The sequence below is a fragment of the Bacillus rossius genome, chromosome 1 (genome assembly GCF_032445375.1).
Source record: "Bacillus rossius redtenbacheri isolate Brsri chromosome 1, Brsri_v3, whole genome shotgun sequence".
NCBI classification, from domain to species: domain Eukaryota; kingdom Metazoa; phylum Arthropoda; class Insecta; order Phasmatodea; family Bacillidae; genus Bacillus; species Bacillus rossius.
In genome coordinates, this window is record NC_086330.1 from 365851281 (window position 1) to 365870696 (window position 19416).

The 19416-nt window shown below is 44.6% G+C and overlaps 1 protein-coding gene across 10 annotated transcripts in view; it reads right to left on the bottom strand.

Annotated features, from left to right (window-relative positions):
- Positions 1 to 19416, bottom strand: part of LOC134528383 (RNA-binding protein fusilli) — a 326528-nt gene that overhangs the window by 37583 nt on the left and 269529 nt on the right. For all 10 annotated transcript variants that reach the window (XM_063361967.1, XM_063361964.1, XM_063361968.1 and 7 more), the window contains one exon: positions 19022 to 19076. In XM_063361967.1, coding sequence (XP_063218037.1) covers positions 19022 to 19076 — 55 coding nt within the window. The remainder of the gene's footprint in view (positions 1 to 19021; positions 19077 to 19416) is intronic.

The following is a 19416-nucleotide window of genomic DNA, read 5'->3' on the forward strand; positions in this document are numbered from 1 at the left end:
TTGACCTTGACCTTGAAATTTGACCTTGACCTTGGCCTTTGACCTTGACCTTGGCATTTGACATTGACCTTGAAATTTGACCTTGACCTTGAAATTTGACCTTGACCTTGAAATTTGACCTTGACCTTGAAATTTGACCTTGACCTTGAAATTTGACCTTGACATTGAAATTTGACTTTGTCCTCGAAATTTGACTTTGTCCTTGTCGACCATCATGGATCCGACATTTTATGTTCAGTAGATGCTACCAGGAGCTACCACCTGCTGGAGTATGCCATCTTGTGTGTGTGTACTCGTATTATAGAGTACATTTCCATCTGGATAATTTTATTCTAACCCGCTACAGTGCAGTAATCATTTATTACTGTGACACACGCCATCTTGAAATTTGGACGTCATCTTGAAAATCCGTAATTTTAATGCTAGAGATTCGGGAAAAAGTTCAAAATTCATTAAATAATTCACTCATTAAAGTAATGATTGATTAGATCGATTCCCGTCCTTGGTTCGACCCCTGACCGATACCAATCAACTTTAATTTTAAAAAATACCACAAAAGCGACAGGTTTGAGAAAATAAAAAACCACCACAAGTTCTTTTAAAAACTTTTATTACATACATTCTAATCTACTACAAGTACATAATAAACACAGACAAAGTACTAAAGTCTTGTGGATTCCTCGATTCAAACAGTCTTCTTATTGTATGGACAAAGCCTTTTACATGACTTTAAATGTCTATACGATCCGTTCATCACCGCAGCCAGAGACGGACTGAAGTTCATATCACCAGGGTCCCACTTATATATTCTCATTTGCTGGTACAACACACGAGTCAAAACAATAACCATGTTCATTATACTTCTCGGAGCATTTTTTATAATGAAGATGTAAGCTATCAAGACGTGAAATTAGTTTTTTGCACTTATTGCACTGAAATTGTATTCTTTTAACATTATTAGAACAACTGCTTCTTTCATGTCTGCGAGCATTTGAGGTAATAGTAAATGATGCGTCACAGTATTTGCACCGACGCAATGTATGCTTTTCATTAGTGGAAGAATCCATTGCTGACGATGAAACATCGGATGATGGTGGTATCACATCTGTTGAAATCTCCTCCAATGTTGACGTCGTCGTTGCCAACGGGATCTGCACCTTCTCCATCGTAGCTGTCGTCAAGGTTCCCGTAGACGATGGTACAACCTCCGAGTTCGACGTTAAAGACGGTAAAGATGCCATCGAGGTCTCAAGAACAGCTAATTGACACGTCTTGTGCACCAGAAGAAACAAACTAGGTGATCCTTACACCGCCGACGTCAGTAACTAACTGAGCGTCCTGCTGTCTAGGACTCGCTTATATACATGCACCGGATGGAATAATACGCTAGTCAAATCAAGAACCATTTACAATAATACTAGAGTCAAATCTACAAATTAAAAAAGAGGATCATTTGATCGAAAAAAAAATTCGATCTCTCCAATATACGCCAGGCTCCAAGAGCTACAATTCACGTCATCAGATCCATCTAAATTTTGCTCCTATGCTTCAATTGACCGTTAGCTGCAAGTGCTCCAACAGATCCATCAGCTCCAACACGTAATGTACGCAATGTACGCACAATACATGCAATTTACATGCAATAAATGTAATGATCACTCAGTACACACAGGAAACGGAACGTACACACAGTACACACAGGAAACGGAACGTACACACAATACACACAGGAAACGAAACGTACACACAGTACACACAGGAAACGAAACGTACACACAGTACACACAGGAAGCGGAACGTACACACAGTACACACAGGAAACGGAACGTACACACAGTACACACAGGAAACGGAACGTACACACAGGAAACGAAACGTACACACAGGAAACGAAACGTACACACAGTACACACAGGAAGCGGAACGTACACACAGTACACACAGGAAACGGAACGTACACACAGTACACACAGGAAACGGAACGTACACACAATACACACAGGAAACGGAACGTACACACAGTACACACAGGAAACGGAACGTACACACAATACACACAGGAAACGGAACGTACACACAGGAAACGAAACGTACACACAATACACACAGGAAACGATACGTACACACAGTACACACAGGAAACGAAACGTATACACACAGTACACACAGGAAACGAAACGTATACACACAGTACACACAGGAAACGGAACGTACACACAGTACACACAAGAAAAGGAACGTACACACAGTACACACAGGAAACGGAACGTACACACAGTACACACAGGAAACGGATCGTATACACAGTACACACAGGAAACAGAACGTACACACAGGAAACGAAACGTACACACAGTACACACAGAAAACGGAACGTACACACAGTACACAGAAAACGGAACGTACACACACTACACACAGAAAACGGAACGTACACACAGGAAACGAAACGTACACACAGTACACACAGGAAAGGAAACGTATACACACATTACACACATTAAACGGAATAATCACACATACATTAGCGGAAAAACACAGGCTTAGTTGGAAATCAGAATACAAGAAACAAAAACATTAAATTTTTACTTTCAATATTTAATTACTTCTCAACATTACACAAATACAAGTAAAAGAAACCATTATTGTATGTAGCCAACTTTCCTCAGTTCTTTGAGTATGAAGGATATTTCTTTGATGCACGAATAGTTTCCTGCACAAAGCGACTCATGTAGAAGTCTTAGCCGGTCAACCAATATGTTTGGATCTTTCCATGATGTGTAATCAATCTCTTCTACCACCATCTTACTTGCTTGTTTATTATAAATACTGTTAATATCACAATCGTCCCTGTGATCATAATAAGCATTATCAGATTTATTTTTTATAACACGACGTTTCCATCGTTTCGGTCTCAGGACATCGCCACATTCTTCGATCTTGTCAGCTCTAGGTGCTTCATCACAGTCTATGCCTTTGTCAACAGCCTCAGAGTCACTGTAACAATCACTGTAGAAGACATCCTCTTCACCCATATTACCGTATGAATTCGCTATCGATGATGTCGAAGTGTCTTCTTCGTCTTCATGCTTCCTTTTTAGGAGTCCATCATTTTTACAAAGAATGGAGGATCTACTGAATATAGGTTTGAATGTATTCTCACTTTTCACGGTGTTGATACTTCCATTAGTTTCAGTCTTCCCGAAGCCATTAGCATCCTTCAATTTATGTTCTTCCTCACAATCGGGTGAGCTAATACCATCACGCTCAGGACAAGGAAAATTATTGTCGTAATGCAGATCACTCTTCTTTAGTCTAGTGGATCAATCGGTGTCCTCTATGCCGTAAGTAGTCTTGACTTTACATGTTCTACCATGTCTTTTTAAGCTGTCAATTCGTGTTAACAACCTGCTACAACGATTACAGCTTAACATGTTGCGTAGTGGGTTTCTAGCACAATCATTCTTCTCATGACGTCTAGCATTCCTTCTCATGGCAAAATCCTTGCCACAGTATCTACAGCGGCTTCCTTCCGATTCAGCTGCAGATAAGAAACCACGATCCATGGTAGCTTCTGTGACTAATGTTAGATACAAACTGTCAGTTTTCTCCAATTGGAACCATTTCTTAAATAGAGTTTTTGAAATGTTTCATCAGCGAGAGTTAAGTTATCTAATGCAAAGAAAATTGATGCAAGTAGTTCTGGCTGTCGTCATCAGATGTCGCTACGTGTTGCTTGTAGGTAAATAATATCTATTTCATTAATGTGGGATGCGTAACGCTCACTATCGATCGCAAAGGGAGGTTGGCTTCGATAGTATCCAAGGAGAAAAAAAGTTCGTCCTTCCTGCTAGTGCTTCTCAGATTTCTCACGGTCCACCATCTTGGATTGTGACGTCACGGCGGCCATCTTGGATGGGTGTGACTTTGACCTTTGACCGAAACCTCAGGAATGATCGCAAGCACACGGATTAACCATCAAAATATTGATAAGAATAATCAGGAGCACACGGAGAAAACCATCATAATATTGGCAAGAATAATCAGGAGCACACGGAGAAAACCGACACAAGTTTTCTTTGATATCATAAAAATATAAAAAAAAATTAATAAAAAATTAAAAATAAAAACGAAAAAAAAAAATCAAACATTCTGGCTTGTACTAGAACTCTATCTTTACTCAACAATGAGAAGTTCACAAGCTAGCAGAATGTTTGATTTTTTTTTTTTCGTTTTTATTTTTAATTTTTTATTAATTTTTTTTTTATATTTTTATGATATCAAAGAAAACTTGTGTCGGTTTTCTCCGTGTGCTCCTGATTATTCTTGCCAATATTATGATGGTTTTCTCCGTGTGCTCCTGATTATTCTTATCAATATTTTGATGGTTAATCCGTGTGCTTGCGATCATTCCTGAGGTTTCGGTCAAAGGTCAAAGTCACACCCATCCAAGATGGCCGTCGTGACGTCACAATCCAAGATGGTGGACCGTGAGAAATCTGAGAAGCACTAGCAGGAAGGACGAACTTTTTTTCTCCTTGGATACTATCGAAGCCAACCTCCCTTTGCGATCGATAGTGAGCGTTACGCATCCCACATTAATGAAATAGATATTATTTACCTACAAGCAACACGTAGCGACATCTGATGACGACAGCCAGAACTACTTGCATCAATTTTCTTTGCATTAGATAACTTAACTCTCGCTGATGAAACATTTCAAAAACTCTATTTAAGAAATGGTTCCAATTGGAGAAAACTGACAGTTTGTATCTAACATTAGTCACAGAAGCTACCATGGATCGTGGTTTCTTATCTGCAGCTGAATCGGAAGGAAGCCGCTGTAGATACTGTGGCAAGGATTTTGCCATGAGAAGGAATGCTAGACGTCATGAGAAGAATGATTGTGCTAGAAACCCACTACGCAACATGTTAAGCTGTAATCGTTGTAGCAGGTTGTTAACACGAATTGACAGCTTAAAAAGACATGGTAGAACATGTAAAGTCAAGACTACTTACGGCATAGAGGACACCGATTGATCCACTAGACTAAAGAAGAGTGATCTGCATTACGACAATAATTTTCCTTGTCCTGAGCGTGATGGTATTAGCTCACCCGATTGTGAGGAAGAACATAAATTGAAGGATGCTAATGGCTTCGGGAAGACTGAAACTAATGGAAGTATCAACACCGTGAAAAGTGAGAATACATTCAAACCTATATTCAGTAGATCCTCCATTCTTTGTAAAAATGATGGACTCCTAAAAAGGAAGCATGAAGACGAAGAAGACACTTCGACATCATCGATAGCGAATTCATACGGTAATATGGGTGAAGAGGATGTCTTCTACAGTGATTGTTACAGTGACTCTGAGGCTGTTGACAAAGGCATAGACTGTGATGAAGCACCTAGAGCTGACAAGATCGAAGAATGTGGCGATGTCCTGAGACCGAAACGATGGAAACGTCGTGTTATAAAAAATAAATCTGATAATGCTTATTATGATCACAGGGACGATTGTGATATTAACAGTATTTATAATAAACAAGCAAGTAAGATGGTGGTAGAAGAGATTGATTACACATCATGGAAAGATCCAAACATATTGGTTGACCGGCTAAGACTTCTACATGAGTCGCTTTGTGCAGGAAACTATTCGTGCATCAAAGAAATATCCTTCATACTCAAAGAACTGAGGAAAGCTGGCTACATACAATAATGGTTTCTTTTACTTGTATTTGTGTAATGTTGAGAAGTAATTAAATATTGAAAGTAAAAATTTAATGTTTTTGTGTCTTGTATTCTGATTTCCAACTAAGCCTGTGTGTTTCCGCTAATGTATGTGTGATCATTCCGTTTAATGTGTGTAATGTGTGTAAACGTTTCCTTTCCTGTGTGTACTGTGTGTACGTTTCGTTTCCTGTGTGTACGTTCCGTTTTCTGTGTGTAGTGTGTGTACGTTCCGTTTTCTGTGTGTACTGTGTGTACGTTTCGTTTCCTGTGTGTACGTTCTGTTTCCTGTGTGTACTGTGTATACGATCCGTTTCCTGTGTGTACTGTGTGTACGTTCCGTTTCCTGTGTGTACTGTGTGTACGTTCCTTTTCTTGTGTGTACTGTGTGTACGTTCCGTTTTCTGTGTGTACTGTGTGTATACGTTTCGTTTCCTGTGTGTACTGTGTGTACGTATCGTTTCCTGTGTGTATTGTGTGTACGATTCGTTTCCTGTGTGTACGTTCCGTTTCCTGTGTGTACTGTGTGTACGTTCCGTTTCCTGTGTGTATTGTGTGTACGTTCCGTTTCCTGTGTGTACTGTGTGTACGTTCCGTTTCCTGTGTGTATTGTGTGTACGTTCCGTTTCCTGTGTGTACTGTGTGTACGTTCCGTTTCCTGTGTGTACTGTGTGTACGTTCCGCTTCCTGTGTGTACTGTGTGTACGTTTCGTTTCCTGTGTGTACTGTGTGTACGTTTCGTTTCCTGTGTGTACTGTGTGTACGTTCCGTTTCCTGTGTGTACTGTGTGTACGTTCCGCTTCCTGTGTGTACTGTATGTACGTTTCGTTTCCTGTGTGTACGTTTCGATTCCTGTATGTATTGTGTGTACGTTCCGTTTCCTGTGTGTACTGTGTGTACGTTCCGTTTCCTGTGTGTACTGAGTGATCATTACATTTATTGCATGTAAATTGCATGTATTGTGCGTACATTGCGTACATTACGTGTTGGAGCTGATGGATCTGTTGGAGCACTTGCAGCTAATGGTCAATTGAAGCATAGGAGCAAAATTTAGATGGATCTGATGACGAGAATTGTAGCTCTTGGAGCCTGGCGTATATTGGAGAGATCGAATTTTTTTTTCGATCAAATGATCCTCTTTTTTAATTTGTAGATTTGACTCTAGTATTATTGTAAATGGTTCTTGATTTGACTAGCGTATTATTCCATCCGGTGCATGTATATAAGCGAGTCCTAGACAGCAGGACGCTCAGTTAGTTACTGACGTCGGCGGTGTAAGGATCACCTAGTTTGTTTCTTCTGGTGCATAAGACGTGTCAATTAGCTGTTCTTGAGACCTCGATGGCATCTTTACCGTCTTTAACGTCGAACTCGGAGGTTGTACCATCGTCTACGGGAACCTTGACGACAGCTACGATGGAGAAGGTGCAGATACCGTTGGCAACGACGACGTCAACATTGGAGGAGATTTCAAAAGATGTGATACCATCATCATCCGATGTTTCATCGTCAGCAATGGATTCTTCCACTAATGAAAAGCATACATTGCGTCGGTGCAAATACTGTGACGCATCATTTACTATTACCTCAAATGCTCGCAGACATGAAAGAAGCAGTTGTTCTAATAATGTTAAAAGAATACAATTTCAGTGCAATAAGTGCAAAAAACTAATTTCACGTCTTGATAGCTTACATCTTCATTATAAAAAATGCTCCGAGAAGTATAATGAACATGGTTATTGTTTTGACTCGTGTGTTGTACCAGCAAATGAGAATATATAAGTGGGACCCTGGTGATATGAACTTCAGTCCGTCTCTGGCTGCGGTGATGAACGGATCGTATAGACATTTAAAGTCATGTAAAAGGCTTTGTCCGTACAATAAGAAGACTGTTTGAATCGAGGAATCCACAAGACTTTAGTACTTTGTCTGTGTTTATTATGTACTTGTAGTAGATTAGAATGTATGTAATAAAAGTTTTTAAAAGAACTTGTGGTGGTTTTTTATTTTCTCAAACCTGTCGCTTTTGTGGTATTTTTTAAAATTAAAGTTGATTGGTATCGGTCAGGGGTCGAACCAAGGACGGGAATCGATCTAATCAATCATTACTTTAATGAGTGAATTATTTAATGAATTTTGAACTTTTTCCCGAATCTCTAGCATTAAAATTACGGATTTTCAAGATGGCGTCCAAATTTCAAGATGGCGTGTGTCACAGTAATAAATGATTACTGCACTGTAGCGGGTTAGAATAAAATTATCCAGATGGAAATGTACTCTATAATACGAGTACACACACACAAGATGGCATACTCCAGCAGGTGGTAGCTCCTGGTAGCATCTACTGAACATAAAATGTCGGATCCATGATGGTCGACAAGGACAAAGTCAAATTTCGAGGACAAAGTCAAATTTCAATGTCAAGGTCAAATTTCAAGGTTAAGGTCAAATTTCAAGGTCAAGGTCAAATTTCAAGGTCAAGGTCGAATTTCAAGGTCAAGGTCAAAGGCCAAGGTCAAGGTCAAATTTCAAGGTCAAGGTCAAAGGCCAAGGTCAATGATCAATGTCAACAGTTGAGGACAAAAGTATGGTGACCAGATAATTATACTACATGGTATCGGCACACTCTAGCAGACGAAAACAAGATGGTGGACTCCAGCGGATGAAGACAAGATGGCGGACGTGTCGTCATACCAGTTGATGATATAAACCTTTGTACTGGTGGTGGTAGATCAGTCTAGGTAGCTTTCATGGAGGAAGGATCGACCGTTTACTCTCGTCGGGAATCGAACCAAGGACGTACATCGATATAATCATACAGAATTCAAATACATTAATTTTTTGAAAAATTTTGGAATTTTTTTCATTAAAATCGGATAATAAATAAAGATTTTCAAGATGGCGTCCAGATTTCAAGATGGCGGACATGACATCATACTAGGTGAAGATATGTATACTTTGACCTAAGTGGTGGGGGTCAGTATGCCAGCACCCACCGTGGGGGGAAGGATCGGTCGCCATTTTTAATTTTTTTGCACCCGTCGGGTTCGAACCGAGGACTCCGAGCTCCGTGTCGTAAAGTACATTTTTTATAAATAATTTATTAAATTTTTATTAAATGGATTTTTTTATAATTTTTTTAAAAAAAATTTCATTAAAATCGGATAATAAATAAAAAAGTTAAAGATGGCGGCCGTAACGGAAATTGCAACGGTGACGTCATAATTCAAAATGGCGGAAAACAAAATGTCGGGATGTTCGAGAAAACAAAATGACATCATCCAAAATGGCGGATCCAAGATGGCGGATCCAAGATGGCCGCCGTGATCTACTTGTCCCGTTATGTTATGTCCCGTTACGCTTTGTCCCGTTACGTTGTGTCCCGTTACATTGTGTCCTGTTACGATGCATCCAAGATGGCAGATCCAAGATGGCGGATCCAAAATGGCCGCCGGGGTCAAGGTCAAAGGTCAGAGGTCAAGGACAAGGTCATCCAAGATGGCCGCCGTGAGGTCACAATCCAATATGGCGGTCGACACCACCGGCCACACACCACAACTTGAATCCTGTTTCCGGAGCCCCTATTATATACTACTTGCTTCAAAATAAGCTCAGCAGCGAACATGCATTCAGTAGGTATCGAACTAGTAGCCATAAATATGTTTGGTCTCAATTAGGCCATCTCAAGTGTGTACGAGAGCAGCTCACCAAGTCCACGTGTGCCTTCACTAGAAATCAGCACGAACACATGCAGTTGAGGTTCCATAGACTCTGGCTTCCCCTTCTCTCCCCTACACATCATGTTCAGAAACCAGCGATTCCACCAGTTTTTACCTTTAAACGTCACTTCAGCCAGTGTAAGTTTCGATTGGCTCCTTAAGCATCTTTGTATCGCTGCCCACTGCCATAGGAGTGTTGTTGGCGGGATTCTGTTTTGGGGGTGTTCCACAATTGCAGTGCTACTCACCCAACCTTGGCCTGGTGTTAAATTTCATGTGCAACTTCTGTCTGAACAAAACCAAAATTGGTTGACTGTAAAGTCGGTTTACGGACGATATTTTAACGTGACAACGTCATAAGAAAAAACATTGATGAAATTATTGCATACTTTTATGAATAAAATTGAATCATTTTTATTGAATTATCACTATTTTGTATGGATACAAAGGAGGAGTGAAATGAAATCTACAATTTAATTGATAAATTTACTTTTATTTGCACTCATTAAATCAAATATGTTTATTACTTTAACGAACATATTATTTTAACTACCTATAACTTTTATACATGTTTGCTATTTAACTTCTTCCAATCTGTGTTATTCTTTTAAGGATAGGACGATGATAGGAAAAGTAGGAAACGAATGGGAGTGTTTCAAGTTTAATGTGCCTCGAAAAAGTCAAATCTATGGTTGTTCCAATCGAGTGTAAGAGAGATAGATGCGGCGCAAGCGCACAATGGGAGTAACGGGACACAGCGTAACGGGACAATGTGCGTATCGGGACACTTTTCGTGCGTGCAGCCGGCGTTCATCGATTTATTAGACGTTGTCACGTCAAAAAAGAGCAAGACTCACAAATTAAATGTTATGTGACCAGCTATTGTACAGTCTTAATTATGTAATGCTTTAAGACTTTGGATATACTTCGCGTGGTGGGTGGATCCCACACTCTTGCTTACTTGCTGGCGCTAGGGATCTCGTGTGTCTGTGACCTTGATTGTGAGGCACCAGCTAATGCAGCCAATTCCAGCCACCGGCATGATTCTATCTACGAGCACCTAGTCTAAATATTGATGTTTGGAGTTTGCAATAATCTTGGATGCCTGTCTTAAGCTGATCATCGATAAAATATTTCCTGAGCATCGTTCAACGTGTAAACAAAAAAAAAATATTTCTCTGCATAACAAGCTAACTTTTTTCTAAAAATCTCTATGATGACAACTAAATCAATTATATTGGTTAATTCATGACATAATTGTCCTGAAATAAATATAATTTAATTTAGTTTAAGGGTGAAAATTTATTCAGCATTTTAAATAATATTTATACTAAAATAAAAAAAAAATAAAATATATTAATTTAGTCTTGAAATATAAACACCTATGTCATGAAGGTACAATATTTAACCTGAAAAGTTTTAAGCACTCTAATCTAATCCATTTATCCTTACAAGTAGATCACCAAAAAGTTAAAAAAAAAAAAAAAAAAAAAAAAAAAAAAGAGTTACCGATGACTAAGTATGCAAAAGACATTTTTATGTAATTTTATATTAGTTTATAAACTATCACAAGCAGAACAATGTCTCACTAAGCGACTACCCAAGGCAGGTTGTTGGATCTCTGCCCTATTGAAGGGTATACTAAATTCCAGACATGTCATATTGTATCTATTCTCCCGCACTTCAAGCGTACCATAAACTCGCATTACTAACTACATGCAACAATACAGCAAAACCACATTCCCACACCGCACTACCACCGAGTGGCTGGACAGGCAGCTCATTTAAAACTGCTTCCACGCTCCAGAGGGCGTCGAATCTCATTCCTTTAATTTCCACCCTCCTGCTGACAATTTGTAGTAATATCCCTAAAACACAGACGTGGATTCACGGCCCCAGAGCAACCCGCTAAACTAAACTGAAATCCACTAAATTTTATCTCAGTAACGACTTGTATTTTCACAGCGATCACAACCTGAATTCTACAGATCATTAATAAGAGATAATAGGTGACAATCCCTGCCCTAGGACAGCCCCGGGGTCTGACAGTGGAACCAAGAGGTCCATTAGCGCTATGATGACACACAGATGGCGGCACACCTGCTGCGGTGACCGAGACTGCCTGCGGAAATCCTCCGGCAAGACTAGGCCTGTGGCTGGCGGAGAATCGAGTCTCCCCAGCAACCCTGCAGAGGAGCTGGGGAGGAATCAGCGCCTCTCACTCGGTCTGTTATCTACGACAAAGCCACGACCTTTCACCCCGCCGGCGCTGATAGCCGTGTTTTCCACGGCCCTGCTCGCCTCGTGCCGGCCCGAACACACTGGACGAGTCCGCCCGCTGTTGCCCAGTGTAACCATGCCGCCACACTCCTGCGGGTACAGTCGACACTGCAATACCTCACCATGTATTCCACGGCCCTGCTCGCCTCGTGCCGGCCCGAGCACACTGGGCGAGACCGCCCGCTGCTGCCCAGTGTAACCAAGCCCCCGCGCTCCTGCTGGTGTAGTCGACACTACGATACCTCACCATGTATTCCACGGCCCTGCTCGCCTCGTGCCGGCCCGAGCACACTGGGCGAGACGGCCCGCTGCTGCCCAGTGTAACCCAGCCCCCGCACTCCTGCTGGTATAGTAGACACTACGATACCTCACCATGTATTCCACGGCCCTGCTCGCCTCGTGCCGGCCCGAACACACTGGGAGAGTCCGCCCGCTGCTGCCCAGTGTAACCAAGCCGCCGCGCTCCTGCTGGTATAGTCGACACTACGATACCTCACCATGTATTCCACGGCCCTGCTCGCCTCGTGCCGGCCCGAACACACTGGGCGAGTCCGCCCGCTGCTGCCCAGTGTAACCAAGCCGCCGCGCTCCTGAGGGTATAGTCGACACTACGATACCTCACCATGTATTCCACGGCCCTGCTCGCCTCGTGCCGGCCCGAGCACACTGGGCGAGACGGCCCGCTGCTGCCCAGTGTAACCCAGCCCCCGCGCTCCTGCTGGTATAGTAGACACTACGATACCTCACCATGTATTCCACGGCCCTGCTCGCCTCGTGCGGGCCCGAGCACACTGGGCGAAACCGCCCGCTGCTGCCCAGTGTAACCAAGCCGCCGCGCTCCTGCGGGTATAGTCGACACTACGATACCTCACCATGTATTCCACGGCCCTGCTCAACTCGTGCCGGCCCGAACACACTGGGCGAGTCCGCCCGCTGCTGCCCAGTGTAACCATGCCGCCACACTCCTGCGGGTACAGTCGACACTGCAATACCTCACCATGTATTCCACGGCCCTGCTCCCCTCGTGCCGGCCCGAGCACACTGGGCGAGACCGCCCGCTGCTGCCCAGTGTAACCAAGCCCCCGCGCTCCTGCTGGTGTAGTCGACACTACGATACCTCACCATGTATTCCACGGCCCTGCTCGCCTCGTGCCGGCCCGAACACACTGGGCGAGTCCGCCCGCTGCTGCCCAGTGTAACCAAGCCCCCGCACTCCTGCTGGTGTAGTCGACACTACGATACCTCACCATGTATTCCACGGCCCTGCTCGCCTCGTGCCGGCCCGAGCACACTGGGCGAGACCGCCCGCTGCTGCCCAGTGTAACCAAGCCCCCACGCTCCTGCTGGTGTAGTCGACACTACGATACCTCACCATGTATTCCACGGCCCTGCTCGCCTCGTGCCGGCCCGAACACACTGGGCGAGTCCGCCCGCTGCTGCCCAGTGTAACCAAGCCCCCGCGCTCCTGCTGGTATAGTCGACACTACGATACCTCACCATGTATTCCACGGCCCTGCTCGCCTCGTGCCGGCCCGAACACACTGGGCGAGTCCGCCCGCTGCTGCCCAGTGTAACCAAGCCGCCGCGCTCCTGCGGGTATAGTCGACACTACGATACCTCACCATGTATTCTACTGCCCTGCTCGCCTCGTGCCGGCCCGAGCACACTGGGCGAGACGGCCCGCTGCTGCCCAGTGTAACCCAGCCCCCGCGCTCCTGCTGGTATAGTCGACACTACGATACCTCACCATGTATTCCACGGCCCTGCTCGCCTCGTGCCGGCCCGAGCACACTGGGCGAGACCGCCCGCTGCTGCCCAGTGTAACCAAGCCGCCGCGCTCCTGCGGGTATAGTCGACACTACGATACCTCACCATGTATTCCACGGCCCTGCTCACCTCGTGCCGGCCCGAACACACTGGGCGAGTCCGCCCGCTGCTGCCCAGTGTAACCATGCCGCCACATTCCTGCGGGTACAGTCGACACTGCAATACCTCACCATGTATTCCACGGCCCTGCTCGCCTCGTGCCGGCCCGAGCACACTGGGCGAGACCGCCCGCTGCTGCCCAGTGTAACCAAGCCGCCGCGCTCCTGCGGGTATAGTCGACACTACGATACCTCACCATGTATTCCACGGCCCTGCTCGCCTCGTGCCGGCCCGAGCACACTGGGCGAGACCGCCCGCTGCTGCCCAGTGTAACCAAACCCCGCGCTCCTGCTGGTGTAGTCGACACTGCAATACCTCACCATGTATTCCACGGCCCTGCTCCCCTCGTGCCGGCCCGAGCACACTGGGCGAGACCGCCCGCTGCTGCCCAGTGTAACCAAGCCCCCGCGCTCCTGCTGGTGTAGTCGACACTACGATACCTCACCATGTATTCCACGGCCCTGCTCGCCTCGTGCCGGCCCGAGCACACTGGGCGAGACCGCCCGCTGCTGCCCAGTGTAACCAAGCCCCCGCGCTCCTGCTGGTGTAGTCGACACTACGATACCTCACCATGTATTCCACGGCCCTGCTCGCCTCGTGCCGGCCCGAACACACTGGGCGAGTCCGCCCGCTGCTGCCCAGTGTAACCAAGCCCCCGCGCTCCTGCTGGTATAGTCGACACTACGATACCTCACCATGTATTCCACGGCCCTGCTCGCCTCGTGCCGGCCCGAACACACTGGGCGAGTCCGCCCGCTGCTGCCCAGTGTAACCAAGCCGCCGCGCTCCTGCGGGTATAGTCGACACTACGATACCTCACCATGTATTCCACGGCCCTGCTCGCCTCGTGCCGGCCCGAGCACACTGGGCGAGACGGCCCGCTGCTGCCCAGTGTAACCCAGCCCCCGCGCTCCTGCTGGTATAGTCGACACTACGATACCTCACCATGTATTCCACGGCCCTGCTCGCCTCGTGCCGGCCCGAGCACACTGGGCGAGACCGCCCGCTGCTGCCCAGTGTAACCAAGCCGCCACGCTCCTGCGGGTATAGTCGACACTACGATACCTCACCATGTATTCCACGGCCCTGCTCACCTCGTGCCGGCCCGAACACACTGGGCGAGTCCGCCCGCTGCTGCCCAGTGTAACCATGCCGCCACACTCCTGCGGGTACAGTCGACACTGCAATACCTCACCATGTATTCCACGGCCCTGCTCGCCTCGTGCCGGCCCGAGCACACTGGGCGAGACCGCCCGCTGCTGCCCAGTGTAACCAAGCCGCCGCGCTCCTGCGGGTATAGTCGACACTACGATACCTCACCATGTATTCCACGGCCCTGCTCGCCTCGTGCCGGCCCGAACACACTGGACACTACCCAGTGTAACCAAGAGAATCTAAGTGCTCGGGGCTAATAACTTGAACAGGTGCTCTCCTCAATTTAATGCACAACTTTTCAAACCCTTCACAACTAACAAACACTTAAGAATGTAAACGTTACCATGACCATTACTGAAAATGCAATCTGTGCGTAACGAATGACTTGTGATGTTTCCTTTTGCTTCTATTAGCAACACACTTTTAGTTTTCGTCCTATCAGGGTAGATGAAATACCCGACATGGCGTGCGAGACAGAGCCTTGACGGTTCGCTGGTGCCAAGTGGGGAGGGGATACCGGGATAAGCCTGCAAGCAGTACTAACCGTTACAAAACGTGGTGTTTTGTGACAGGTTGAGTTTGTGATGAAGTCATGGCGATGAAATAAATAAATAAAATTATGTATAAAGCTATTGTTCTGACCACACAAGCTGGAGGTAGGACCGCTTTGCCTGCTGTTTGCTTTCAATTTTGTTTTTGTTTGTTGGAAAACATTTTTTTAGATTGTTTGGGATTTCGGAAGAGGCGGCGGAGGGGGAGGGGGAGGGGAGTTATTCTACCCACCTCCTTCCTTCATCCGCCACTGGCTACGGCTTTATTTATATATGTGATTGGACGAACTGCAGTACCTAGCTAAACACCCTTGTTGGTAGTGGACAGTCGTGGCCTAGTGTAACTTCACGTGCAGTCGCTCATCTGAAAACACTCAGTAAGCCTATAAGGTTAACAGCACAGGCCAACACCGCAGGGTTCCCGATACAACAGCTGCGAGGCTTCGGGGACTGAGATTTGTTCCCGTCATCAGGCACACACGCTGTCGTCCTTGTGGTGTCCTAATATATATATATATATATACATCGCTGGGTTTCCCTGTGTATCTGTGCTGTCGTGTTGAACTAGGTCATTTTAAAGCTTTATTTTACTGTCCTTGTTACTTCTGTCTCGTCGTTTCAGGCCATTGTGTCCGTCCGTCCTGTGCTGCAATCATTTTTTTGACGTGACAACGTCTAATAAATCGATGAACGCCGGCTGCACGCACGAAAATGTGTCCCGTTACGCACATTGTCCCGTTACGCTGTGTCCCGTTACGCTCATTGTACGCTTGCGCCGCATCTATCTCTCTTCCACTCGTTTGGCCCATGAATCTACTATTATTTTAAATAGGTTAAGGCGGGCTTTTAAAAAGTAGCTTTAAAATTTAGTACTTTAACTAAACTATCATTTCATCAATGTTTTGTTATGACGTCACGTTGAACTATCGTCCGTAAACCGACTTTTCAGTTACTTTTTTTTTTTTTACTAATTCCTTCCATGGAATTGTGTTTGCATATTTGCCCTTTTTTCCCATCTCTTTTTGTCTGTAATGACACAAGCGTAACCAGTGATGGCGAATGTCCAAAATAATGTCCTGACTCGGTAGTGCATGGGCTTGTTCGGCCCCTGTCCTAACACCATGTTACATCCGAGCCTCTGAGCGAGCATATCCGCCAGTGTGGCAGGCCCCGACATGGTCCGCCTAAGCCTACTGTGTGTTGACTGTTGTGTCAGTGACACTAGTTCGGTTTTTCACTAGTTAAGTTTTTCACTCACATAATGTCTTTTAATGACAAAGAATTTCGGATGGAGTTCATTAACTTATGTCACACTCTTTGCCCAGTGTGGGGCATAAGGGTTTTTTTTTTTTTAATGCGAATAGGCATATTTAACAAAAGTGTAACGAACAGTTTTTGACGTGACGTCTAATAAATCGATGAACGCCAGCTGCACGCACGAAAAAGGACGACTCATTGTCCCGTTACGCACATTGTCCCGTTACGCTCATTGTACGCTTGCGCCGCATCTATCTCACTCGATTGGAACCACCATCGATTTGACTTTTTCGAGGCACATTAAACTTGAAACACTCCCATTCGTTTCCTACTTTTCCTATCATCGTCCTATTGGAAGAAGTTAAATAGCAAACATGTATAAAATTTATAGTTAAAATAATCTGTTCGTTAAAGTAATAAACATATTTGAATTAATGAGTGCAAATAAAAGTAAATTTATCAATTAAATTGTAGATTTCATTTCACTCCTTTGTATCCATACAAAATAGTGATAATTCAATAAAAATGATTTAATTTTATTCATAAAAGTCAGAAATCATTTCATCAATGTTTTGTTATGACGTTGTCACGTTAAACTATCGTCCGTAAACCGACTTACAGACAACCAATTTTTTTAATGCGAATAGGCATATTTAACAAAAGTGTTACGAAGTTTTTTTAAAAATTTTTAGTTGCAAGATTTATCAGCAAATTAAATATATATATTTTCCATCCCCAAATAACTATGGGTATCTGTTGGCTCTGAGATTTTCAACTCTTTCAGCATTGACATGGCGCTATAGTGACTTCGTTCGACCAGCTACATTTTATACCAAACTATATGTATCTTTTTTTTAGTGGCTCATCAGCCTAACAAAATAATCCGCCAAACAGTGCAACGCTGTGTACTGTGTAGCGACCAGGCGCTGAACAGACTATCCGAGCATGTTCAGCTAGCATCTGTGTCTGGGGCACTCATACTGTACGCCTGCATCGGCTGAGGTTCAGACAAACGTTAAATCACCAAACAACTCTGAACGGACGGAGTTAGGAATTGTCAGGAGACAGCATGCCACGACGTAGCTCAAGCACTTTTTAACCTCACCGTCGCCATATTGCTCCGCTCAAAACATCACGTAAGTGGTGCATGACGTCAAATGATTGAATTAGAATCTTCGTCGTTAAAAAGTCACTTTCATAAAAATAGTCGTTTAAAACTGTTGACACAATGCAAACACTACACTTCTAACCAATATGACGCAACAATTAACGGAAGAAAAAAAAAACTGCCACATATATTTATCGTGTAATCACGCAGACGTAGGCATCCCGTCTGAACGTAACGTTTGAAATAATGGACTGGTGCAATTTTCATAGGAACCGTTTATTTACCGCCAGCAGTACGTTTTTCCTTGGAATTATTATCAAAGCGTTGGACTGTTTCGAAAATCATGTTTGGTCGCCAATCACGGCCGAAACAGTCAACATCCACGCTGTGCATGATGTTTCGGAGAACGAAAAGGACGGGAATCGTGGACGGAGTGAAAACAAGACTCTGCAGGGGGGGGGGGGGGGGGGGGCGAGCCCAACAATGCTGCAGCTAGCTGTACAGCCGAGACCTGGAGGAAGGGTTCGCGTCGCGCACAGAACTAAGCCTCTTTCCGGAAAATTGAGGAATTTTGGTGGCGTCAGAGGTCAAAGGTCACGCATCCTAATCCCCGATCCCCTGTCCCCCTATTCCTAACTACTAATGTGCTATGCGGGAATTACCTATCTACTTCCTAGCCATGCGACTGATAAAACTGCACAACACCGACAGGAATAACGCAGCACAAATATGCTGTTCAAAACTGAGAGAATATCCAAAGAAATCGAACTTAGAACCGAGCATGTTTGAAGACAGCAGTGCACCGTTTAACGCTGACACCCGTTTTAGTTCGGGTGGAAACTGATGGTTTACTTTTAAAAAAAAAAAGACACTGAAATACCCGAAATTCAAACAATTTACAGTTTAAAAGAAAATTGGACAAAGCTAATAGGTGAGCGAGGTGAAAATTGTAAAATGAGTGAAAGTTACCATGTAGCCCGGGGTTAAGCATCCATGTCTACAGCCTCCGATAAGCCTCTTAACGTCATCTCGGGTTATGACCACAGTTGCAAATTCCGTTACGGCCACCATATTGAAAATCTTTATTTATTATCCGATTTTAATGAAAAAAAAAATGTTAAATTTATAAAAAAATTCAATTGATAAAATTATAATAATAAATATTTAAAAAAAATACTTTTACGACATGGAGCTCCCGCTCTATCAGGTGGGGTTCAGTGCCCTCATGGTAACCCTACCCGGGGCACTAGGGCACCAGTGAGACCGCACACTCGGGAAGGAGGCGAGGCTCACCATATTCCAGGTTCCAGGCGCAGGCTGATCGTCTCCGGGTTCTCGAACTTGTGACCTGCAAGAAGAGAGAAGCACAACCTCATCTTCCACGCCACACGCTGGACCAGAGTCGCGCGACACTCGCGTGCAGCGTGGTGCAGCGTGGTGCAACCTGCAGTTTTATTACTGAACAAATTCTGCTTGCACGAACCAAGATTTTATTTATTTATAACCATCTAATGTCCGGCACGGGTTACAGTGCCTCTTTCATTTTTTTTTTTTTGTAATTTGTTTGAAGTACATACACACAATGCTTCTTTCTTTCTCTCTCCATCCATCTATCTCTATTTCTATCTATTAATCCATATATATATATGTTGGATTTGTAAATAGTGCCTACCCTAGATTTATATTAA